Source organism: Nipponia nippon, unplaced genomic scaffold (assembly GCF_047370975.1).
Source record: "Nipponia nippon isolate SJK-2023a ecotype South Korea unplaced genomic scaffold, ASM4737097v1 scaffold_21, whole genome shotgun sequence".
NCBI lineage: Eukaryota > Metazoa > Chordata > Aves > Pelecaniformes > Threskiornithidae > Nipponia > Nipponia nippon.
The window spans coordinates 2175516-2200286 of record NW_028262338.1 but is presented as its reverse complement, the minus strand read 5'-3'; the positions used below and the strand labels follow the sequence as shown (position 1 = coordinate 2200286).

At 50.8% G+C, this 24771-nt stretch overlaps 2 protein-coding genes across 4 annotated transcripts; both read right to left on the bottom strand.

Annotated features, from left to right (window-relative positions):
• Positions 1–181: 181 nt before the first annotated feature.
• On the bottom strand, positions 182–9241 carry PROB1 (proline rich basic protein 1). Of its 2 annotated transcripts, none has more exons than XM_087760008.1 (2): positions 9156–9241; positions 182–6942 (listed from the first exon to the last, which is right to left on the bottom strand). In XM_087760008.1, the coding sequence occupies exon 2, from the start codon at positions 4981–4983 to the stop codon at positions 625–627; it is 4359 nt and encodes a 1452-aa protein (XP_087616134.1). In that variant the 5' UTR covers positions 4984–6942; positions 9156–9241; the 3' UTR covers positions 182–624. The 2 variants fall into 2 exon arrangements, with proteins under 2 accessions (XP_087616134.1, XP_087616135.1); XM_087760009.1 differs by having other exon boundaries at positions 182–6939; positions 9156–9214.
• DNAJC18 (DnaJ heat shock protein family (Hsp40) member C18) lies at positions 9175–24702 on the bottom strand. Of its 2 annotated transcripts, none has more exons than XM_087760012.1 (7): positions 24546–24702; positions 24195–24340; positions 22822–23007; positions 19533–19645; positions 18056–18165; positions 15854–16026; positions 9175–9422 (listed from the first exon to the last, which is right to left on the bottom strand). In XM_087760012.1, the coding sequence occupies exons 1-7, from the start codon at positions 24581–24583 to the stop codon at positions 9328–9330; spliced, it is 861 nt and encodes a 286-aa protein (XP_087616138.1). In that variant the 5' UTR covers positions 24584–24702; the 3' UTR covers positions 9175–9327. The 2 variants fall into 2 exon arrangements, with proteins under 2 accessions (XP_087616138.1, XP_087616136.1); XM_087760010.1 differs by lacking the exon at positions 9175–9422 and adding an exon at positions 9804–11700.
• Between the last annotated feature and the right edge of the window lie 69 nt (positions 24703–24771).

Below are 24771 nucleotides of genomic sequence, written 5' to 3'. Positions count from 1 at the left end.
GTGGGTTCAAGGGCTGGGGTTCAGGGATCACCGTTGACCGCAAAGTCGCCTCCTGCCCCCGGGGGACCAGGGATTCACCCAGTGGGTGCTCCAGGACAGACAGATGGACTGCAGGGTCTGAGTGCCTCCGCTCCTGCAATGGGGCTGCGATGGGACCTTTACAGACTACACAAACACGGGATGAATATGCAGGATTTAATGCTGTTTCAGCATTTTTATTACTATTTTAGGGAGTCTGTGCCGTAGCCGTGGCTGTGGGGGGCTGGCGGTGGCCGGGCCATCATCTCCCTGTGCCGACCAGCCCGGGTCACCCTCGGGGCAGGACCAGCAGTACAGGGGAAGCAGGGGCTGTGCATCTGGTCCCTTTGCCAGCCGGGGCCCGTAACTTCAAGCCCCCACCCCGGGGCTGCCAGGTGCTTACATTGGAAAAATACTCTTTTTCTCCCCATTCCCATGTGGAGCCGGTGAGGTCCAGCTGGTGCCCGTTACCCCTCGGTGCTTCACCAGCTCAGCTGCGGGCAGGGGGGGGTCTCTCCCATGCCGGTGGAGATGCTGACTTTGGGGTTAAAGCCTGGCCGCTTGGGAAGGGACACGCCACGCGGGTCCGTCCCCGTCTGAGGACCGTCACATCTGGAGCAGCGGTCCCTTCTCGGGCCCGGCAGGGCTGGTGCGGGCAGGGGGCTGGCCGGGGCTGGGGCCGGGGCTGGCCCGCATCCCCGTGGGGATGTAGTACAGGCTCTCCAGGTATCCGCAGTCAGGACCCCCGGCAGCGGGTGGCCCCTCGCCCTTGGGAGCAGGGCTGAAGGTCCCAGGGAAGCCTGGGTTTTCAGCAGCTGGCAGGTCAGGGTGTGCCGGGGAGGGGGCGGCAGGCGGCGGTGGTGCCGGGAGCCCTGGGAAGGTGCCGTAGGGCACATAGGGGGGAGCATAGACCCCTGGGGCCATGACCAGGGGGTTGAAAGGAGCCTGGTAGAGCCCAGCGTGTGATGCCACCGGCGGGATGAGCACCTCCAGGTACTGCCCTGTCTCGGGGTCGTAGAGTGTTTTCAGCTGTGGCTGCCGCGGTGGCTCCATGTAGTAGCATTTCCCACTGTCGGGATCGACGAGCAACCTCCGGTGCACGGGCAGGTGGGGAGCAGAGGGCTTGGTGGGACTCGGTGTGCTCTTACTGCTCGGTGAGGCGCCATCAGTCCTCCTTAGGAAGTGGGGAGCGTCCTCGGGGCGAGGCTGGGGCTGGGCTGGGGGCAGTGGCACCAGGCGCTCCCCAGCGGCCAGGCCCTCAGTAGGCTGCGGCAGGGGGCACTCAGGGCTGGGTTTGCTCCAGGGTGCTTCCCCACTGGCCAGGGGGGACATACCGGTCCCCAGTGGAGCGCTGGCTGGGTTGGGGGCCAAAGGGGAGCCAAAGGATGAGCTGGCCATGTTGGAGACTGATGGGCGCCCAAGGGAAGCAGGGACAGGGTTGGTGACCAATGGGGACCCAAAAGATGAGCTGGCTGGGTTGGGGACTAGGGGGATCCCAAGTGATGAGTTGGCCGGATTAGGGACTGAGGGGGTCCCAAACGATGCGCTGGATGGATTGGGGACCAAGGGGGTTCCGAAGGATGCATTGGCTGAGTTAGGGACCAAAGGGGTCCCAAAGGGTGCACCACACAGATTGGGGACCAAGGGGGTCCCGAAGGATGCACTAGCTGCGTAGGGGATCAAAGGGGTTCCAAAAGACTTGTTGGTTGGAGGTTGGAGTTGGTTGGAGACCAAGGGAGCCCCAAATGATGTGCTGGCCAGGCTGGAGGCTGATGGGTAGCCAAAAGATGAGTTGGCCATGTTGGGGATCGTGGGGGTCCCAAAGGAGGCACTGGCTGGCTTGGGGACTGAGGGGGTCCCAAAGGATGTGCTGGCCAGGCTGGGGACCATGGGGGTTCCAAAGGATGTGGTGGCTGGATTAGAGACCAAGGGGGTCCCAAAGGATGTGCTGGCTGGGTTGGGGACTAAAGGAGTCCCAAAGGATGTGCTGGCCAGATTGGGGACTAAGGGGGTCCCAAAGGATGTGCTGACTGGCTTGGGGACCACGGGGGTCCCAAAGGATGCGCTGTCTGGCTTGGGGACCACAGGGGTCCCAAAGGATGCGCTGTCTGGCTTGGGGACCGAGGGCAGCTTTGGCATCAGAGAGGATTTGGGGGCTTTCACAGGAATTGCTAAGTAGTTGGAATTCTCTGCTGGGGAAGCAGGAAGGTACGGCTCGGTGGCTGCTGGCCACTTCGGTAAATGTTCCCAGGCCTCCCTCCACTCTGGCAACTGGCCAGAGGGAACTTTGCTGGCTTCCCCGGCTTGAAATGGGGTGGTGGGGCTGGTGCTGTCCGCAGAGCTGCTGCTCCCTGCCGACACCTGCTCGCTCGTGGGTGGCTTCGGTGTGCTTCTCTCTGCTGGTTTCCCAGGCTGTGGGTGCACACCGCTGCTGGCCGGGGGTCCGGCTTGGGGGTCCCCGCCGTCCCTGCCGCCATGCCGCTGCACCATTGACTCAGGCCCCTCAGTGGTGCGGACGCCCCCAGTGCCACCATGGCCACGTCCATCCTTTCCCTCCGTGGGACTCGGCGGCGGTGGTGGGAGGAGAACGGTCTTCTCCGTCCGCAGCATGGCACTGCTCTGAGCTGGGGAGCCCTCCCCAGCTGCTGCCGGGGACCGCCGGCCCACCAGGACGTGGAGATGGGTCTCCATGTGCGGCACCCCCTCGGCCACTGGTGCCCGTGGCGGCACCCTGAGCTCACTCCGCTCCCGGCGTGGGGGGGATGCCGGCGGCCCCTCTGCAGTGGCCGCCCCCCTCCGCGTGGCCTGGACCCTCGTGATGTGGACGGGGGAGCCCTGGGTGGGCGAGGGCTGGCCGCCAGCGAGCTTTGCAGGGCCCTCGGCATGTGCCGGGGCTGGCTCCTGACTGGCAGCTGCCAGCACCTCCCCGTCCCCCGGCTCCATCGCTGGCTCCCGGCGGCAGACCGAGGTGCAGTGGATGACAAGGGGGGTGGCTGGTGGCGGCCCCCTGCCGCTCGCTGGTGCCGTGGTGCCACGGGATGCGCCGGCAGTCCCAAAGCAGAGGCTGTAGCTGCTCTTCACCAGCTTGCGCACGTCCCGGGGCTGCGGGATGCGCCCCTTCCCCTTATCTTCTGCCTTGGGGGGGGCAGCTGGCAGGGACTCCCGGGCTGGGGTGCCGGGGCTGGGCGGCCTGTGGGGCACCGCTGGAGGCTTCTCCTCCTGCCGGCTCTGCGGCACCAGCCTCACCTCCTGTGCCTGGGAGGTGAAGAGGTGCCGGGGCGGCGTGGTGGGGAACGCTCGGCTGTTGGCCTCCAAGGGGAGGCTTTGGGGGTGGCTGCGGCGGATGGCTCGCTGCTTCAAGCTGGGCCATGGCTTCGGCACTCTGTCAAATCTGGGGGCGACATCCAGCGCCTTCCCCGCCCCAGGGTGGGCTTCGAACAAGGCACGTGCTCGCCGGTAGCGGATCCTCTCCGTCGCCGGCTCCTCGGTGGCAACAGGCAGCCGTTGGCCCTCCAGCACCTCCTGGTACTTCATCCTCTCATTGAGTTCATTGAAGGTCTTCTTCAGCTTGCAGACACTCTCCCTCATCTCCTCGCTCAGCACCACCCCCTTGGTGGGACGGGTGGTGGTGACATCCCCCACGGCCACCGGCATCCCGCCACCCCGCAGGTCCTCGGCTGAGAAGCTGCAGTCCGAGCGGGAGAGTGAGCTGGACTTGCCCTCCAAGCCATCCCCCAGCAGGTCGGTGCCGATGGAGGACAGCCCCGAGGAGGTTGAGCTGCCCCGCAGCCCCTTCTGCTCCATCTTGATCATCTGCTCGTACTGCATTTTCTTGGCGAGGACATTTTTCACCAGGGAAGAGGCTGCCCTGGTCTTGCCAGTGTCGGCATCCAGGGAGGCCGTCTTCATGAACTGCTTGTAGTTGAACCTGAAGTCCTCTCCAACAGCCCTGCCCTTGCTAGGGGGCTCCTTCCTGGCGGGGGGCAGGGGTTGGGGGGCTGGGCCATCACCCCAGGGGCCGAAACCTGTCTCCTTCCTCTCCTTCCTCTTCAGCAGGATCTGGCGCTTGGGGACGGTTCTCTTCTTGCAGTGGCCCTTCCTGGCCTCCCCGCTCTCCAGCTCCACGTCCACGCACTCAAACTGCTCCTTCCCCAGCAAGCTCAGCAGCTCCCCGTCCACACCAGTGGGGAAGGACCAGTCCACCCTGCCATGGAGGGCTGCCACTGTGCTCCGGGACTCGCCACCAGCCGCCGGCCACCACCGTGGCCGCCCGCCGTCCTCCGACAGTGAGTTGGAGAGGCTGGAGGAGGTGTGGGAGCTGCACATGTCAAGGCGGGCGCCAGGGAGACCCGAGAGGCTGCGGAAAGCCCTGGCCGTCAGCGCCCGCACCTCACCGTCCACCTCGTCCGAATCGCTGGGCACCCCGCCGAGCATCCCCCCGGGCTGCCGGGGCAGAGCCAGCTCCCCGCCGCTGCCGCTGCCGCCGCCGCCGCCGGTGGTGGTGGCAGGCTGCCGGTTCCTCCCGAGGGGACCCATCCTGCCCCCCTGCCCCAGCACCGGGCTATTCTTAGCCACGATGGACAGCTGAGCCTGCCGCGGGCGGGCGAGGGGGCCGGGCGGCGGGGGGATGGTGGGGGCCCCCGTTGGAGCCCAGCGCCCCGGGGCAGCCGCCTCGGCACAGCCGCCCCGCCGCCCCGCGTCCCGGGACGGTGTCCCCTCCTCGTCCAGAAACTCCAGGCAGTCCTTGAAGGTCTCCGTCCCCTCTGAGCACAGGGCGGAGTGGTAGGAGGAGACGGAGGAGCCCGACATGCTCTTGGCGAGGTCGTCGCGGGGGAGGCCGGGGAGTTGGCCCTCCTCCTCCGATGCGGACCGCCGGCCGTCCCCACTGCTGCGGGGACCCTCACCGCTGGTGCCGGACAGCTCGGTGTGGGAGAGCAGGATGGGGTCTCTCTTCCCGCGTGGCATTATGGCAGGAATGACCCCGGGGAGTGCCAGCCGGTGCCAGGGGACCCTCCTTGGTGCCGGGGACGCTCCGCCGGGGACGCTGGCTCGACCTTCTGGCTCCCTCACTGTCACAGCGGCTGGACCCAGCGGCAGGACGGAGCAGCCCCTCGATCACATGGACGTCAGCGAGCGCCAGCCCGGGGGAGGCAATGCCAAGCGCATTGCAGGGATGCCACCGCCGCCCCTGGCTTTAGGGGTCTGCCGGGGGGCTGCCAGCACCATCCCTGGCCCCTCACCCCATGCTGCTGCTCCCCAAACCCACAGGAGAGGTGCCAGGGTGTCCCCATGCCCCAGGGGGGTACCCAGGCTGTGACCCCCAGCGCAGCGGGCTAGGCTGCCCTGGGGCTGGGGGACCCGCGGATCCCTCCGGGGATGTCCCATCCCCGGCACAGAGGGCATGACCAGCCCCCGGGCTGCTGCTCCATCCCCGCCATGGCTCCTTTCCCGGCGCTTCTGCCCACCTTGCTGCACGGATGTCGTGTCCCCATCCTGGGGGCTCCCCCAAAATGAATCGCAAGTGGCCAGGAGCAAACTCAAGGCTTGAAATCAAACCAGGCACCGAGCACCTCTGGGACTCACAAGAGCCAAACGAGTGACAGCTACTATTTTCCTTTTTCAGGGGGACCCAAAGCAAGCGGCCAGGGCGCCCGGCCCTGCAGGAGGGTCTCTGCAGCTTGCCGGCCCTGACTGCTGCCGGCAGAGCTCAGCCCCAGCTTTCAGGGGGATTTTTGCAGTGAAGCACCGGTAGCAGGTGCTCTCTGGCTCTGCCAGCCCTGGAGCAACCCGATTCCCAAGTCGTCTGGGTTCATGCAGGGACTAAATTTAAACCTTGGCAAGGAAAAGGAGGAGAGGAAAGCTTCCCTGATGGCTCGCCTGGCGCTTAACCCTTCGCTGCTGAGCAGGGCTGTGCTTGCAGGTGGCATTTGTGGCCACGGAGAGCGGAGCAGACCTGCCATGGGCAGCACACTTGCTGGCGCAGTGGCCTTGTGCAAGAGAGCAAGGGGGGGATTTCAAATCCCTACAGCCTGGCTTTGCAGGGAGCCAGTGGGATGTGGCTGTCAGCAGAGGAGCTTCCCGTGCTGCCTGGATAGCTTGCAGCACCCCAAAACCTTGGGCTGGTGCTTGGGTGCTACAACCACCCTATGGTCCCCACACGAAGGGTGGCTGGCGCTCAGCCTGGGGCTGGCTGGGAGCATCCCCGAGCCCACCAGGCCCGGCTCCCCGCAGCACGGGCTCGCAGCATGGCAGCCCAGAGGGCGCCTGCTGAGTCACGGCTGGCTCCATCCCCAGCACAGCGCAGCTGGGAGCACCGCGGGGACGTGCACGCAGCCCCTGCCTGAGGCTGGATTTGCAGTGCCAGGGGGGACGCGCAGACCCACAGCAGGCAGGGGGTGCACCTCCCCTTGGGCCAAGCTGGCTCCTCGGTCCCCGGCCAGTCCAGATCCCAGAGAGATGCTGTTTCGTTCCCTCTCCTCTCCTGAGGGTCGTGCCCAGTGTCCCAGGGCCGCTGGTCGCTGGTGGGAAAGGGAGGTTGGTCCAGGCCAAGGTCAGCGGTGTCCCGTTGAGCCTCCCCGGGGTGCTGTGCCGATGCCTTCGGTGCATCCGGGGTACCACTACTGGGGGCGAGGAGGAAGGGCAGAGAAGGCACAAGGGGAACAGGGGCTGTGGGAGGTGGCGAAGCTCTGGATAAGGTAAAACCATCAGCCCAGTGGGAGGATCGCTGCAGCTCTCCCTCGGCACAAGGGAAAGGTCCTTGCACTACTGCCTACAAGTCCTGCTGTCCTGGCAGCAGGTGCAAGGCAGATTTAGGGCAACGACTCGTATAACCGCTTTAAACCTTTCCTCTGCCTCTTCTCCAGCGCTTGTGCTAGACACACTTCTTGCTGCTGCTGCATCTTTCACTCCGACACCCGGGTCCTGCTAAAACCAAAACGGTCAGAGTGTCAACAGCTGCGACAAGCAGTACGGCGATACCGGAGGCTGTGAGGGTGGCTGGAAAGTACCGCTCTGTGCCCAGCCGTTCATCCGCTTCCCTGGCACCTGCTCTCAGCGCTGCGGGAGACGGGATGGCCCCGTACACGCCTTGCTCCATAGGGCCAGCTGTAGGGAAAAGCGTGGCCGGGTTGCAGCAAGGGCTGCCGGCTTGGCTGGTTTCTTCCAACATCCCGAAGGCTGCTGGGAACAGCCTGTCGGGGTGTGCTGTGGAAGCACAGAGGGACCGGGCCGGGCAGTCCTGTCCCACCACCCCGGCTGCAGCCTGGGGCTGCCAGGCAGGAGCCATGCTCCAGTGCCGGCATCTCCTCCTCCTGGTCCTGGGGCGCATCCCCCTCCTCAACGTGGCTCAGGATTGCTACACAATAAAGAGAGAGGAGGGCATGGCAGGGAGCCCTGGGATCCACCTGCCAACCAAAACAACCATTTCTCTGGAGAAAAGGAGGCTGAGGGGAGACCTTATTACTCTCTACAACTACCTGAAAGGAGGCTGTAGCGAGGTGGGGATCGGTCTCTTCTCCCCAGTAACAAGTGACAGGACGAGAGGAAACGGCCTCAAGCTGCACCAGGGGAGGTTTAGGTAGGAAAAACTTCTTCACCAAAAGGGCTGTCAGGCCCTGGCACAGGCTGCCCAGGGCAGGGGTTGAGTCCCCATCCCTGGAGGTATTTAAAAGACGGGGAGATGTGGTGCTTGAGGACATGGTTTAGTGGTGGGCTTGGCAGTGATAGGTTAACAGTTGGACTCGATGATCTTAAGGGTCTTTTCCAACCTTAACGATTCTGTGATTCTATGATTTTAGGTTACGAGGCCATAAACCTGTCCTCCAGCACCCGAAGCAGTTGAGTGCGCAGGGGAGCGACCTGGCGGGCACAAGCGCGTTACAGAACAACGGGCGAACCCAGGCTGAGACTTGCTCATTAAACACTGAATACTTTTACATTCAAGCCAGCGTGGTACTGCCTGTAGACTTACTATTGTGCTTGCTTATTAACTTGTTTTTTGTGCCAGCTCGCCCCTTAGCGCTGGCAAGCCTGCAAGGGGGGCAGCGAGGAGGGAGATGAGGGCTGCTCGCAGCTGCGGCACGGGACGGGCCTCTCCCACGCTGGAGCTGTTTCTCGCAGCGCCGGAGGAGCCGGAGACCAGGCCCGGCTTGGCCGAGGCCTTCAGAGCAGCCTCAGGGGCTCGGATGGGAACTGGGCATGCGGAGCAGGCCGGCTCTGACAGCTCTCAAGCCGCTTCGGTTCCCGAGGGTGGGATGCGTGAACCTGGGGTGGGTACACGCAGCTCGGCTGGCCCAAGCCTGCAAAGCGACCCGCCTCCGGGCCGGTGCGGGGCCCCGCCGCCCTCCCCGCCGCGCTAAGATGGCGGCCGCCGTGGCCGGGCCTTCCCGTCTCCTAGCAACGCCGCCTCCCCCCGCTCTTAAAGGGGCCGCGGCCGGGAATCCCCGCGTCCCGGCGCCCGGGGGAACGGCTCAGCCTCCGCCGAGGCCCCGGGGAACGGCCGCGGGGAACGGCCGCGGGGAACGGCCGCGGCTCCGCCGGGCGAGCCGCCGGCGGGGGAGGCCCTTAGTTCGCTGCCCAGCTGCACCTCCATTTCGCACAGAACAAACTCCCGGACGGCACCGTCGCCTCTTGTTTCAACGTCAGGCTTTTTACCACGGTACAGACAGGCACGGAACGGTCACGTCGCTCATTAAAGAAAAAAAAAAAAATATATATATATAAAAACCCATTTGCAAGTCCCTGGTGTCCCCCGAGGCCGAGGAGCCGCGCGGGCCGCGGCCGCGCTGGGTGCCCGCTGCAGGCCAGCCAGCCCTGCCCAGGGAGCGCCGCCTTCTCCCTTCAGAGACCCAAGAAATAATTAGAAGTCAATCGCGCTTTGGCAATTAACCTTTGGTTAATGACACCAAGGCATGTCAACAGCTGCGGGCACGAGATAGGATTTTCCTTTTTTTTTTGCCCTCACTGAGCGGGACGCCGGTGCCTTACAAAAAGAAACGCTCGCGTTCATCCCCGGAGACATTTCACAGCCACGTGCCCTTACTCACAGCGCGCGACACCGCCGCGCAAACAGCCACCCGTAACACCCCGACTGTGACTACGGACAAAGAACACCTTACCGCTTTCTGAAATATTTTTACCTTTCAGCCCCATCTTCTGCTTCGCCCTGGCCTCTTGTCGCAGAGAAGGCTCTTAAAATCATTGTGCTTCTGACAGGAGGTCTCCCACCTCCACTTCGAGATCTTTGGATGAAAGGTGCCGTGTATTTTAAGTGCAAAATACTACGTATGAATTCAAGCTCCGTACAGCACATCACGGATCCAACAAAGCCATCGTGTTTCGTCTCCCCACCTCTATCACTTTACAGCTGTGGGAATCAACCAGGAATGACAGGGAAGATACCAGACCTGGAACAAAGTCCAACCACTTTAATATATTTCAAATATATTCTACAGACTATTTAATATATAAAAAGCAACATTAAAGGAATTTTGCTTTTTATACACCCTTGTATTATGTCCTCAAAACTGGGAAATACCAGAATTAAGACCGCCTGTCCTACTGCCAGCCGCGTTACCAATCCAGAATAACCAAACCCAACTTTTTTGCCCTCGCAGACTCTCGCACTGAACGTGTTTCACAACAACCCCCTCTCAATGCCTTTTTTACTGGCGCTCATCCCGCCCCGAGCGGCTGACAAACTCTGCTCCACTTCCCCAGGCGCTCCTACAAAGTTGCCCAACGGGGAACAAATGTTAACATGAAAATGCTGTTTTAAGGAGTCACTATGTTGGTATTTTTAATTTTTATTTTTTAACACACCACCATTTCATAGCAGCAATATTGCCGTAGTTGCGATGGTCTGATCACATAGGGGACGCGTACGTCTCATCTGCAGAAGCACCAAGTCCCAAAACCTAAGACAACCCCCCCGTCCAGTGTGGATCACCCGAAAAGCTGCTCTTCCTGCAGCTCCCAGCTTCGTTTGCTGCCGGAGCTCCCGCCGCCGTGAGGGATGGGACAGGGGCACCATGGTGACATACGCTGGTACCTACGGTCCCCGTTCCCCGCCCTCGGTACCAGCTGCCGACGGGACACCCTCAGCGCACGGGCAGAGCACCAGTACGCCACTGCACCGGGATGCCCAGGCACGTGGAGACTTGAAGTCTAAGCTTCAAAGGCAATTTTAATTCTGTCATTTCTCAGCTTTTGAGCACTTTGCTTCCTAGGTTTAAGCCAAGGCCAGCTGTGGCATCCTGCGCTACTTGTAGCGAATTTTAGGAACGGGGGCAAAACCAGAGACTTGTTCATTTTTAACAGACGCGTACCTCCACGTCAGAGAGGTGAGCGCTGCTTCTGCTGCGCTAAGTCCCCACACCGGGGAGGGAGGGCAGAAGCCTGCACCTCCCGTGCCTGCACTGCTTGGAGACGTCCTTTGTAAGGAGAGTTCGTTCCACATGTGGTACACACCCGCGGCACCCCGCCACAGAAACTGGCTCCGGAGGTTAATGGTGCTCAACTGGACTAACGCTCTGTTCTCTGCTGCTGACGAGTATATCCCATCCTCAACCTGCCTTTAAACGCCTGGTTTCGTAAAGAGGATCAAGAAAAAACAGGACACTGCTACACAGATCTTTTTCTTTGCGATACTAATCTCTACAGTGAAACATTCATAACTGTTCGACGGAGTAAAAATATGCTACATCAAAACTGTACCAGAAAAAGCAGGACCCCTGTAACAGCTGGAGAAGAGTTTGCAGATAAAAATCAGAATTAAACAGCCAGCTTAAAAATATGCCACTGAAAACATAGGAGAAAATAAACACGGTTATCCTTTCTTTACAGTTTGGCAGACATTGAAATCGGTGCAATTCACAGACTCTCATCTTCTTGTTTGACGTTGCTGTTGGCATCTGAGCGTGTTGTCTCACCAAGGAGCAGAACAGGCACGGCCCGCAGCCAGACAAGCACAGGGGTACGTCCCTTTGACGGCAGGGAGAGCTGGGAGTGTGCTCAAGTGCTCAGCTGAAGCAGGTCCTTGACTCATCTGAATTAAGCATTGCTTATTACACTTGAACAGGAAACACGCCGCCTTCCATCCACATTCCCATTCCAAACCACTGTAGGAGCAGGGACATCTGCTTGGTATCAGTATGAGAAGGCTAGCACACTTAATACCGAGAACTACGCTGCTCGTATGGCCGAGTGAATTGCAGGTCCATATAAAATACAGAAAGCTAAGACATCTGTCTGCTCTCCTGGGAAGAATATAGTGTTTGGACGGCAGACAAACTACCAATGAAGACAAGTTCCAAACTAATAGCGTCTCCCAGGGAATTAATTTACAAAGTGCCACTGGTCCTTGGAACCAAATACAGTGTACAGTATATTACAGCAAACACCAGCTCTACAGCTTGTGTCGGCCCATCTCTGCACTCTATGCAGAAGGAATCAAACGTTCAGACTCTTTACAATAAACTACTTCCCTTTTTATACAAAGGAAAATAAAAACATAAGTTAAAACAGCAATAAATAAAACTACAGAACGTGTGTGTCCTGGTCAGCCCCCTTTGTGCATTCCAATCAGACTGGAGAGCTTCTCACAGTGCTCAAGTTTCAGTGATTCTGCTTTCTGTTTTAACCGCTCATCTCTGTATAGCTTGGCCAAATTTGACAAATCAGACTCTGAAAGATGAAAAAAATATATATTAGGATGAAGTCGTGAGCCTACTTTACATAACTGTTTGTCAGTGCTTTGTTATCCTTGTGGCATGGTTTTTTTAAATTCACCTTGTTTCAGTGAAACTGGGCATGTTAACGACTTTCTTTAAAGAGAGGCCATCAGGTTTCACCGGGCTAGCTACTTAAGAAAACAGTATTTTCATAATTGCTTGAAAACTCAAACAGTTATAATAACCCTCTCTACCAGTGCACCAGTAGGACAATAACCAAAACAAAAGACTGATTATTACTGTCTACAAAGAAAACACAAACTATAAAAATATAGCTGAGAAGTCATGTAAGATTTAAAATTATGTTAATGATCTAAAGAACAGGTGATTGCTTTAAAATATACGTATATATTTAAACTAACTGCGCATAAAAAGGGGCTAGTAGGATACCATTTGACCTGCTCCACAGCACCTGCCTTCGGAGATAGCGCTATTTACATTTGAATTAGATGTCATCTCACCGTGCACTGATCCTCACTGACTGTCACCAGGCACAGGCGGAGGGGTTTACTCCTCACCTGTCAGCGGTACTGAAGTGACACGCCAGAGGGAAAGAGAGCCTCCCTCCTGACTACTTTTCCTGTCGCTGCCTTGGGGCTGTGCCAGGTGTCTGCAGCCTCCTAAGCGAAGCAGGAACTACAAGACGTCCACCCCTGCCCACGTCACGGAGGAAGGCAATTCTTTTGGCAGATCCACTCCGCGAGGGCCCAGAGCACCCATCCAAATACATACTTGAAGGTACAGATAATTGGGTTTTGATGTTGCGCTTCTCAGAATTCAAACTCTGTCTGGCAAGAGGTTTGCCCAGAAGGCATTATAATTTTTTTTTTTTTTTTGGTATTGATTACAGGAAGGTGAGGGACTTGTCTGAAAGGCCTCTGTGCCCGTTCATTAACAATACAATCTTGAATGTACTTTGCATATTTTTTCCCCTTCTTCTCAAAACAGAAATAATCCCGTTGTTTAAATTATTTCCCCCCTGGTAAGTCAAAGAAGTTTCTTTTGCTGATTAGCTAATGAAGTTTTAATATAGCTTTCTCCCTGAAGAATAACTTCAGGATTACATGCACCTCAGAGAATAGCAGTAATTTGTTTCTGAAAAGGTCAAAATTTCCCTAAGCACAGGCTACCTGATGATACTCAATTTTTCAAAGAGCTTTTATATATCTGACAAGTCTCTCATTTTAGAAAACCATTCAGAGTGGAAAGAACTTCAACAGGTCCTTTCATGCCTTACGTCCTCTGTCCCTGTCCCACTGAAATTGAAAGCCATTTAACCCTCCACCTATTATTGAAAAGCTTTACAAATTGACAGGCATAAACATTTTATTTTAGATCAAAAATCAATTTTCAGGTTTTATAACTAAAATGCCACTCAAGCAGTGCCGGGCACATAGCCTTGACAAGCCTTCAGCAAAACTAGACTTGGGTAATTGTCTCCGAGTCCAGAGTCCCTGGAGTTCTGCAGTGAAGAATCTTAGTTTACACTTATCCAACTGGGCAAGAATATTCACTGCAAATTCTTGCACTTTTGACAGCATTCATTCTGTCAGGTTGGTTTATTTATGTTTTTCAATCTTTTAGAGTTGTTCCTTTGTACTTTTTCTCTTCAAGGAACTCCTAAAATACCTAATTCCGACTACATATCCTTCTTCTCCCTGTTTTCAGTTGCCTCTCTGTAATTTTCTCTGACTTGGAGCTCTTTGCAGTCTTACGTTACCGTCGTGCTATCACAGCTGAAGAGTCTCCTGTAAAAACCTGGGACGTGCCTCTTGTACTGTATTAAAGATTTCAGAAGACCAAGAACCACAGCATACGCAACTTTTACACAGTATTCTGCTGTGAACGGAGGAACACAGTCTACTGCAGCAATATAAAAGTGACCGGCTGAACAAGATACCGATGTAGCAGTTACTTTTGACGTTTTCATTAAGATAGTTGGACACCAGGTAACAATTTTTAAGTCATAAAATCAAGGACTTTAAAAATCAACCTCTTCCTCTATAACTATGGACATTTTGCTGATGCTAAAGAGAAATGCACCTTCAATTATAAACCAAACGTACTATTAATAGACATTCAACTGACAAAAGAAAAGTTCACCAAATGAAGTTAAACACTTAAACAAGAATTAATGGACCAAAGTTATGAAGCAACAGCTGACTAAGACCTGTCTCAGCATCTCCAGAGAACTTTTCCCCAGCACTCCATCTTGTATTCAGTTTATTTTTACAAACTTGGCTGTACTAAAGTTAGCACAGTCTCAGCTGTGCTCATTACCTGCTCGCTGGCCTAGATGGTAATCATTCCGAAAATGTTTTTTTTTTAATTACAGTGGTCTCTTCAGGCTACTAATTGTGGACCTTGTAAATACATTTGCAGATGTGTGACTAATAAAGTCTCTTAAGTGCAAAAAGCTCCAGAGGAGCACTGTTTTGCAGGCATTGCTTGACATTCAATGCTGGATCATCCCTCCGTCTCTGACTATCAGTCTCTCAGACTTGCAAACCCTGTTGCCCATTTTGGGGCATGGCACTCCTTAGCTCAAGGTCTACATGAAAGAGACAATATGGCGACTTTCAGTTGCACAAGGTCAATTAAAAGGATTTTTCAGTAAGAAATAAATTCTATCCCTATAGCAAGCCTACACATGAAGCCTACTTTTATGGTTATTAACAGCCACATTATACCTAGAGGCTGCTACTCCCAGCCTCAGAGATCACAAGTCAAGCACACCAAAAACTAAGGGATTGTTTGGGATTTTTATGGTCTTATATTATGGGTTCTTTTCTTTTTTAACTTCAGAACCTACATCTGTGTATTTCTCTTTAAAAGCAAGATTGGTAACTTTTATATAAAATAAACCAAAACAGCCTCTGGATGAAAACAAAACAACCCTTCCCATCAAAAACCTGTAAATAGTTTGGAGTCAGCAATGCTATTGTTACCTCTAGCACAGGATTAAACAAGTCTCCTTTAGACAAAGTGTATGCTACCATAATGATGCAATTGGTAAAGAAACTGTAAACAAGTGCAAAGTCACTTTTTAGTAGTGTGCTGAGGACTATTTTACACGGAGCAATTTAGAAAGCCCTACTAGCGTGCGAAGGCAGCTTGCCTGCTGCTATTAAACATTTACACAGAAACAACTTCTTCCAGTTTCCTTTATGCACAGCAGTAGTTTGTGTTTACTCATTTTAAGGCGATGAGTTCTTCAGCTGAAAAAAATCAGTCACAACATCCCAACTTCAGCTAGTCCTTGTAACTTGATTTCTGTTATTTTGTACAGTTACAAAAGCAGCAGGGATTTGCTCTATTTTAAATTAACCAGAAGAGTAGTAATTAACAAATAATACAATACGGGGTTAAAATACATGCTTTTATATGTGCCAATGATCGAATTAGGACTGATGCGAGAAACATGACTTTGAATGCTCGCAATTTTGTGTCCTCCCTTTCTGCATTCAATTCTTGTTTTTAAAAGACAATCTTGACTATGGTGAAAAACACGATCTCAAACTCATCTAAAGATAGAAAATGCAAATAAGCGCACAAAACAAGTACAGAAGCACGCTCTTTGAAAACTGATACCAGTAACACAGTCCACTGCAAGATTACGAAAAGCACCTGAATAGGCTATGGGCTCTCCTTCTGATGAAGTTTTGAAGAAAAAGTTAGGTAACCTTCTCGTGGAGCCAGCTGAAGCAAAAATGATTCTACTCCAGCAAAGGAAAGGTGAAATGGGTGACATCTCAAGATCTTCTCTAGCCCTAGCAATTTGTCAGACCTACATAAATATGGTGGATTACACGTTTAAAACATCATCGCTGAGAGTTATTCAAGCATAAAAACTGCATGGAAAAAATGTCTCACATGGTGACATCTACTTTCCACTTGTCTCTCAGAATTGCCTAAAATGAATTTCGACAAGAGTCTCAAGAATAGCAAATTCAGTGTTAAGAGCAGATGTGAGAAATACCAGGGCAAGGTTTGAGATGTTAAATGCATCGGAAAATGAGGCTAAAAATGGCAGTGCTTTGTGATGCATAGCCATCGTACAATTACTGATGGGTTGTAGGCACACACTTGTAACAAAAATAACTTACTTTGCTGTTTCTCCTTCCAGCAGCTGGTCTGAATATAGTCTATGTAATCTTTTTCAACCGTTTTCTCTAGCTCTTGAAGTTCTGCTCCTTGATAATTCTTTTCAAAGTTTTTATCGACATAGTAAGGCACCTGCAAGTTCTCTGTTTCTCTGCTAATAACGTGGCCTATGGACCTGTGAAACACCATGGAGAAAACAGATTTTTTTAGCAGTTCAGATATCAAGCAATCAAAAGACATTTCTCCATATTAGCCTTTCCAGAGGACAGTATTTACAACTTCTTTAGAATTACTTTCTGCAGGACTATAGCTCCCTCAACCATCCAATAAGGAAATTACAAGTCTCAGGCACAGCAAGCTGTGCACTACAAACAGAATTCATCCCCCCTGCTAGAAACCACAGGCAAATATCTAATATTTGGAGATATCGACAAAGAACTGACTCCGAGCTGACACTGTTCTTTCCAAATACTGCATTTGTTTTCAACAGTTCAGTCAAGACACTTCCAAAACATCAGAGCAAATTTTATCTGTGAACAGAAGCTCCACACACTTTCTTCTGTTTGCTGGTAATTTCTGGCAAGCTGGGTCCAGAAAGCATGGGAATTGATAAAAAAGGTAGAGATTATAGGAAAGGCATACGGCCCTAGTACTGCTTAGGGCACAATGCAATTGGAACTGGATTTTCCTGATTTCCGCATCCTTTAGTAGAAATAAGAATTTGCAGGGGAGATTCTAGTTACACTTTCCTTCAGGGTTTTATAATCATGGGTAAGCAAAGTGGGGCATGGAATATCCCGAAGAAGATCCTGTAGGTAGGATTAGCCACTCTGACACAACCACTGGATTAAACTATACTCTTATACTGAATTTCCTTATTTGAGCAAAGATACCCAGGCATATTTTCAAATCACTGCCCAAAGAGGCAGGCCGCCAAAACACAAAGGTTACACTCTACTCAATGGAATCCAGTTTGCCCCTTCTGTTTCCTGGACTCCTCTTTTCCTTCTCTCTCGCTGTGTCTCAGAGGTGTGTGCTCTCTTTATATAAACAATTTCTTTTAGCTTTTAGGCTGTTACTTTTTTAAGGACATGATTTAGAGAAACAGCATAACTGTGTACCAGCCTCAGGCCTGACTATCTCAAATCAACAGAAGGGGAGGTAGTGAAGAAAAGCAGGAGAGATTAGCTGCTCTGCAGGCAGCGTGGGAGGTTTCACATGGGACTGGCAGATAGCAAAAACACTCTGGAAAAAAACCACCCAAAAAACAACCACCCTCTTGCTTTTACGCTAGGTCTACACACTGACATCTTGTGGTAAAAAACGATAAAGGCTGTCGGGCTGCTCTGACAGCAGAGGGGATATGTACCTAAACTTAAGTAGTTTTGCTCCTAGAAGGGAGGAAGGGGAGTGTTTGGAGCACTCTGCTACTGCTGTGTGCAGCAGGTTCTCCAAAACCTCCTGACTCCCACTCCTGTCTCTGTGAGAGCCAGCGAAGGTGGCTGAACTGGTCGGCTTTCCCACTAGAGAGCTTCTCTCCTCCCAACACTGGATGCCGAGAGGAGCAAGCGGGTTTTCCTCTGCCCCACAAACTCAGACTACGGCAGGCCTGGTGGTGCTCCTTCTGCTTCCAGAGCTGACCAGTTCAGTTTGCCCTCTGCAACCCAGGGGTCCTGCTTCTTTACAGATGTTAAACCAGGGCATTTCAAGGCTTTAATGATTGTGAAGCCTGACAATTCTTCCAGTAGAATTCAGGCTCCAGAGCAGATTTGGATTTATGCTGCAAACCGCAGGCTTCATTTTGCAATTGCTTTACATAGGAACCTCGGTGGTGGTCCACAGATCCCTTGCGGGCTGGGCAGGCCAGAGGCTGATCAGCACTGTAGCTGGGCTACACCCACATTCCTGCCACTGTATCACTGTGCAAAAACATTTCACACCAGTTGAGAAAGGTTTCTGGCTCAGTGCCTCTATTTGTTCAGCACACAGTACAATAAAGCCCACCATAGTTAACTTCATAGCGATAATGCTTAGGAGAACTCATCAATAGAGACTGTTGGTATTTCCTTATTTACAAATTGATAACACTTTCTAGAAAGAGCAGAACAGAGCACTAACATGCATTTTGCTATCAAGTCCAACTTCCGTCTACCACCTTATTGCAAACACCAAAGACCCGAAAAATGTGCTTTTAAATGACTTACGATTTGTAGAATAGGCTGTAGGGTGGGTTTGTGGCCATCAGTTGAGTTATAACTGACACTATTATTATTATGAAAACTGGCATCAACTGAATAAATGCAGAATATGAATTCTGAAAAGAACAACAATAATTAGTAGTCAAGAAAAGATACAGACAGAAAAGGATGCATCTGTTCACAGAAACCATCTATCATAGATCAACAATGTATTAAATGTACACTGAAAAGAAAAAAAAGGAAGTACTTCTGAATTTTGAGAGGGATGACATTTTAACTTCAAAATAACCTTTATTAATAATCTCAGAGAACTCTTTAAAGCCATTTTTTTTCAATTGTATTTTATTTCTTTCATCTACAGCTTTCTTCACAAGGCGATAGATGCCCACAGCACTGTACCTGTCAGTGACCAGCTGACAATCCAAACTGAAGGAACACATTGCAATTCCCATTTGTGCCTATGGCTTTCCGTGCATCTTCTGATGTTTGCTACATGCATTCTAAAAATCTCATTCTCTGTTCAAACACTGGATAAAATGGCTGAAAAGTAAAGGGTTAAGAGACCTTATATAGCGTAACTTGGGACAGGATGCAAGCACTTGTTTTTTTTGTTTGAATGAATTTAGTAGAACAAAGGAGTGGGGAAAAAAACATCAAAAGACCAAAGAGTTCTGATAGCCATAGAGAAAAGACAGATCTTTACTTCTGCTCTTCATCTCATTTTTAAACTGCCCCTCTAAAACGCCTTTTCTAATCAGGAGCAAAATATAATATGCAGCTATTTAGATTTTGCTCTCTGCCCTGGGATAGCAGCAAGAATACCTGACACAGTAGTAGGTGGGATTCATTTCCCCTAGCACAGCTGTCTATAGGCTGTATCAGGTTTTTTTCACAGCCCGACTAGAAGAGAGTCAGAGGGAAAAATTCATCTTCCTTGGAGAACGATCTCGTTAGGTTAACAGACTGCTTTCGGAGGAATTTTCTTCCAAGGCAGGTGGCATGTGTGTATGTGTGCTTGTGTCTCATCTGGAGGTTTCCGTTCGTAGAAAAGCATCCCAGACCCATCCTGTCCCGGGGCTGGAAGAAGCCTGTGCAGCACCTGGGCAGAAGTTTTGTGCTAATTTACGGGAGGATTAAACACGCCATGAGGCAAGCCAGTACTGCCGTATCCGTTATCAATCTACGTTTGGACTAATTGCTGTTGGATTACCAAACCATTAGAGCTTGCAAAAATCAAGCACCAGCAAAACACTTGGTGACAGGAACTCCAGGGCCTGTAATCCTATCAATACAATGTATTTTTAAAGTAGTGATTAATAACAGACAACCTAGTTTCTTTTGAAAACATCCATTTTGGCTGCAGCACTTGAGGATAAACACTGAGCATTTAAGGATGGGAAAGTCTGTCCTGGCTTCAGATGTGTCAGTGGACCCCTCGCCCCGGTGAAATATTTAAGCCCAAGGGATGCCTCCTCCTGGCTACCTGTGGCCTGTTTTCTTCCTCCTCTTGCTCCTGCGTCCATGCTCTTTCATTTCGGTGCCTCCGTGGATAATAGTGCGCATCTCTGGCTACATTTGAGAACATATGGATATTTCCTGTTAAAAGAAACCAAGAGAGCATCATGATTTTCATCCAGTTGCTGGTGCTTACCTGTATTTCTCAGAGTTTCTAGTTGATCATCCAGGCTTATACTACACAGCCTGAAATACAGTTGTGAGACCTCAGATTAAAAAGCGCCAACACACCTCAGATTTAAATGTCATAATAATATGTCATTCCAAAAAGCGTACCAGAGAAACTGTAAAGTTTGCCCCAAGTCCATCTTAATTTAAATCAAACTGCAGAAACATGCTATAATTTTTATTATTGTATCTCATATTTTAATATTGTTTTTGTCACATTCACTTGCAAAGCCATAGCTTGCGTTGTGTCCCCAGGCTCTAAGCAAGAAAATTAATTTGCTTCACCAGACTCAGGCCATGAATTATGGCTTCCCCTAATTACTGAATATGGTCTTCTGCACTCATTTCTACTTCCTCTTCCTTCAAGCTATTAATAGTTTCACTTAATGATTTTGTAATAAGGAAAGAGATTTAAAAAATGAGTAAAAAAAAAAAAGTACAATTCAGGATTTCCTTTCTTGCACACTGAATATAGTTCATTTATTTTTAAAAATTCTAAAATGAGGAAAGAATTGCATATGCTGTTTCGATTTGAAGCTTCAACTCCGATTTTATGACCATATGAATATCTTAATAATAGCTGTGTTCTCCTCTTTTGAAATTCAGAATTTCTTTGTATTAGAGAATTTAAATTTATGGCCTTATCATGACAACAGAAATGCAGATCTATTTTTAAGCCCTGGGAAAGATGTCACATTATTTTACACTGTCCTTTCTCTAAATTTCCCAAAGAATTCTGCAAGAAACCTGGGTGGAAAAGACCTTTGCTATTGTGTCAAAACATCTGTTTCCTTGCTTGTTCAAAGATTTTTCCAAGGGTCTAGGCACGTTTGCAGTCAGGGCTCCACCAGAGAGTCAAACAAGGCTGGCTTGAAGAACAAAAGTTTCTTTCTTGAAAAAGCAAGTTTGTTTCTATCATTCAACACTGCTCAGACAATATTTTATCAAGCTGTGAAAAAACAGAAGCAAGTGTGGGAAGAGAAGAATGGCTTTTGCAGGGTGCCTAGAAAAAAGTTGTCCCAAATCCTAAGTTTCTCAAAGAATTGCTGTCAGCAGTTTCTTTCCTTCCATGTGCATTTATTTTTTATGAGAAGGAAGTTCAATTTGTAGCCTCTACCCATTATAACTGCAACACTCTGCCACATGGAGAGTCTCCTTTTAGACTGAGGACATTCAACATTTTAACTTTTAATATTTTTCCACTTAATATCCACAGAGGAAAAATGCATGGCAAAAAACAAAGCCATAAACCTGCCCACAAAAGCTATACAAATGAGTTTACCCTAACACCAACATTTCTTATTCAGATTTCCAGAAAGCCTGGTGATAGCAAGGCGTCACAAAACAAAAACCAGCACAACATTGCAGCTTAGCACAAACTTCAGCTCACGCACGCAAGTCCCACTTAACATTATGACAGTTAAAAAAATGGTCTCTTTATATCAACTATCTGGACACCCTCTTACTAGTTAATTCTCTTGCTACGTAGAAACTGTGTGGACTTTGCTTATTTGGAAAACTGCTGAACTGACGATTTTCCATAATTTAAAACTCACTCTTAAATTACAAAAATGTAAATAAATCTAGACCCAAACATGTTTTTGGTGAGGAAACTACTGTTTACTACCAACACCTATTACTATGGAATTATCTTTTTATTTTCTTATTCTTTGCCACTCTGATAAAAATTCCCATTTACTTCTTCACGCCACTCTACCTGTTAAACTTGCCATGCCCACTACCCAAATTCCTCCTGCAGCTCCTCCATTTCTTGTCCTCGAGTCGAAGCATCCCTGTCGCCCGCAGCTACATTGAAGTCACGTAACACGAGGGCCATGTTTCACTGGTAGCCGAGGCAAAAGGCACACACAGGTGCAATTTGTTGCAAAGTCAGAAACAGAAAACTTGCAAGCTCAGTGTAGAATTATGCCACGCTGAGTTTGTCTCACTTTGCACATCTACCCATCAAATTTTGAAAACAATTTGAGGTCCCCTGAGCTGCAACATGCTACCACACAGCCTAAGGTTACAAGGAGCTTGTCAGCAATTACCTGTCTCTGTGGCTTTAGGCTGTAGTAATTGGCATGTATGTTGCTTTATACCACGCCTTGGAGGTCAGAAAGTTTACAAGAGTGCTAAAGCAATTCGTTAGCTACTGCCAGGAAGACCCTTGAGCTCACCATACCTTTCAAATTTACTTTTAACCCAAACCTGTATTCCACTGATCTTGCAGTATCTTTTTATTTTTACTACAAATACAAAAGCCAAGGCTGGACCGAGACACGCATGGAGCTGCTACAGGTACGGATCTACTGTTCTGTTACTGGATACTGTATATCGGGTAACAGCCAGCCTTTCCTGGCAGGCACCACTTTCTAAGCTAAGTTTTCATTTCTTTATAGTATGCAAACTGCTGCGAGCCAAATGAACTCCTATGTCTTCCTAGTTATAGGGGCACTGAGACAACAATGCCAGGAGCTGCTGCCATGCTGTACTGGAATGCAGTAAGGTGTCTCAAGGACATCACCATCAGCAAAGATATCTCTGATCCCTTCCCAGTCACACCTCATTTTACCTTCCATACCACCACTGGCTTCAAACAACAGAGGGAATAAAAGCAACAACAAAAAGAAGGGTCTTCAGCTACAGCTGCTATTAAAATGCTGCTTACCCAAGAACCAAACAGCCTAACCCCTTGCCAGACTAAAATGTTCTTACCCCTAACTAGTACTGTCAGAAATTTTCAAGAGAGGCTGGGAGGTTCAGAACTTGCCCCAGCAGCAACAGCCGTTACCCCACTGGCAGCGCTCCCTTCCAGGAGCATTCCTGGACAGCAAGGCTGGGCTTTGATAACATTTTTTGGGGAATGGAGTTACTAAAATCTGAAGTTAAGGAAATTAATCCCATGCATTAAGGGAGCTTTTCCAGGCATAAACAGCTAGGCAGGGAGAAAAGAGTAAAGCCAAAAAAGTTTTTGCTCTTTTCAGATGTATAATCAACTCCCTGAGCAGTACCAAGAGAAGCTGAACTTCCCTTATGGTCTAGTGTCAGTTCATTGCATTTCAAAAACGCTGCCGACAGATACTGACCTGTAGGAAAGTGCCCACCAAAAAACACATTAAATATTTCTTCTGGTGTAATGTCTGCTTCAAATTCTGTGTAGTAATTATAGTGCCTGGTCTGGCCAGTGCTGACATGCTCTTGATCACTTCCGAATTCATCGTATCGTAATCGTTTTTCAGGGTTGCTCAGAACTGCAAAAGCATTGCCTATTGCTGGAGAGTGAATTAAAAGCAGTGTTACACAGGCATACCACGCAGTATTTCCAGATCTCAGACTTTTATAAGCAGAGTAGCAAAAAAGCCCAAACAGGCATAGAAAATTTGTGCTTGACCAAAGACTGAGTTACCTTTGAAAGAACTCCCTTTGTAAAAAAAAGTGTTACAACACTGGCATTACCTGTGATAGAACCTATTTCCTGCTATCACTGATATCAGGAGAAAGACGTAAGTGTTAAAGTATATGGACAGAGTTGAAATACTTGTAAAACTGAGGTGAGAGACTCCACTTCAGTCAAGAGATTGGGTGAGAATATAACATTTTATCAGATCAAACTAAGCACTGATACAGAAGGCACCTCCATATACCATATACAGTTAATACAAAGTTAATAACTGCAGAGACTAATTAAAATGCAGAACCATATTCCAAGTTTTTCTGTCAGGAGAGATGCTTGTGAAGCTGTACAGCATATCTATTTCACACACTGTGTCAAACCATCCAGAAGTATTTGTTTGGTTCATCTTCTTCCTTGATCTTTGACAGAACATAGCTGGAAACAAGTTCATAGAGAAACACAACCGCAACACAAAAAAATAAAGAAAGGCCCTTCAAAAACTCCTTCTTCTAATAGACTATGAATGAATACCTTACTTTCCTCGTGCTGCCTTACAGTGCTGCTGCAGACAGCTGCAACACGGGACGGAAAAGGCAAAAGATGTAAGAGTTTAGGTGTTAACATTGTTGATGCAGGTTTAGATTGCAACATTACTGAAAAGTCCAGACACAGAATATTGGACTCAAATTTCATATGCTTGCATCTATATAAAAAATTTTATTTGTGACACAGAGCAGTTATTGATTACACAACACCACACTCTCCTGCACGGCCAGTATAATTTCCAAGCATCGTTCTGAACCTTTAGCAGTATCTAGGAAAGAGATCTGGGATACATTTCCCTTTGCTTCCAATGGAAATCTGTATTCTGAAGATTAAAAGGCAAATCTTGCCGACCAGCTGTGGGATTTCGTGGAGATGCACATAGCTGTCTATAAAAATGACAAGCTATATGGGCCCGTATGATGCCTTTACATAAGGTGCAGAACTGTTAAGCCTGAGGCAGTCTGTCCTCGTTTTAATCTTGCTTTATGACTTTCGAAGCCGGGCCTGCCCCCACCTCACCTTTAAAGGCCTCCGTTGCTCCGGGGGCGCGGTTCTTGTCAGGGTGAAATTTCAGGGCCAGTTTGCGGTAGGCTTTCTTCAGGTCCTCCTCGCTGGCGTCCCTCTCCACCCCCAGAATTTCATAGTAGTTCCGACACCTCTTTATTCTGGAAGCGCACACAAGGTTACCTTTACCGGCCTATCCCGCGGACACCGCCGCAGGCCCCCACCAGAGACCCCCCGCCGCCTGTCACCGAGCCGCCGCTCCCCCCCCGAGCCGGCCGCGCTGCTCCCTCAGGCGCTCCTCGGCCTCGGCCCCGGCCCCGGCCCCGGCCCCGGCCCCGGCCCCGGCCCCGGCCCGGCGGCGCTCACCGCCGCACGCCGTCCAGCTGCTCCGCCGTGTAGGTCATGGCGGGCCCCGGGGCAGCCCGCCCGCCCCCCGCGCCCCTCACAGCCCGCCGCCCCGGCCCGCCCGCGCCGCCATGTTGTGCGCGGAGGCGGCGGCCGCGCGGGGGCCTCTGGGTGCGGGAGTCCCGGGCGGGAACTACAGTACCCAGCGGGCACCGCGCGGGGGCGGGGCTTACGGGGGGCTTGTGAC

Bases quoted from the DNA above. Each gene is read 5' to 3' on its own strand.
- DNAJC18 (XM_087760010.1), bottom strand. From the start codon at position 24,583: ATGACCTACACGGCGGAGCAGCTGGACGGCGTGCGGCG. The intron at 19,646-22,821 runs GTCAGTATCTGT...TTCTTTTAACAG, and splicing joins TGGTGGGCACTTTCCTACAG to GAAATATCCATATGTTCTCA. The intron at 11,701-15,853 runs GTAAGTTATTTT...TTCATCTTTCAG, and splicing joins CTGGAAGGAGAAACAGCAAA to AGTCTGATTTGTCAAATTTG.
- PROB1 (XM_087760008.1), bottom strand. From the start codon at position 4,983: ATGCCACGCGGGAAGAGAGACCCCATCCTGCTCTCCCACACCGAGCTG.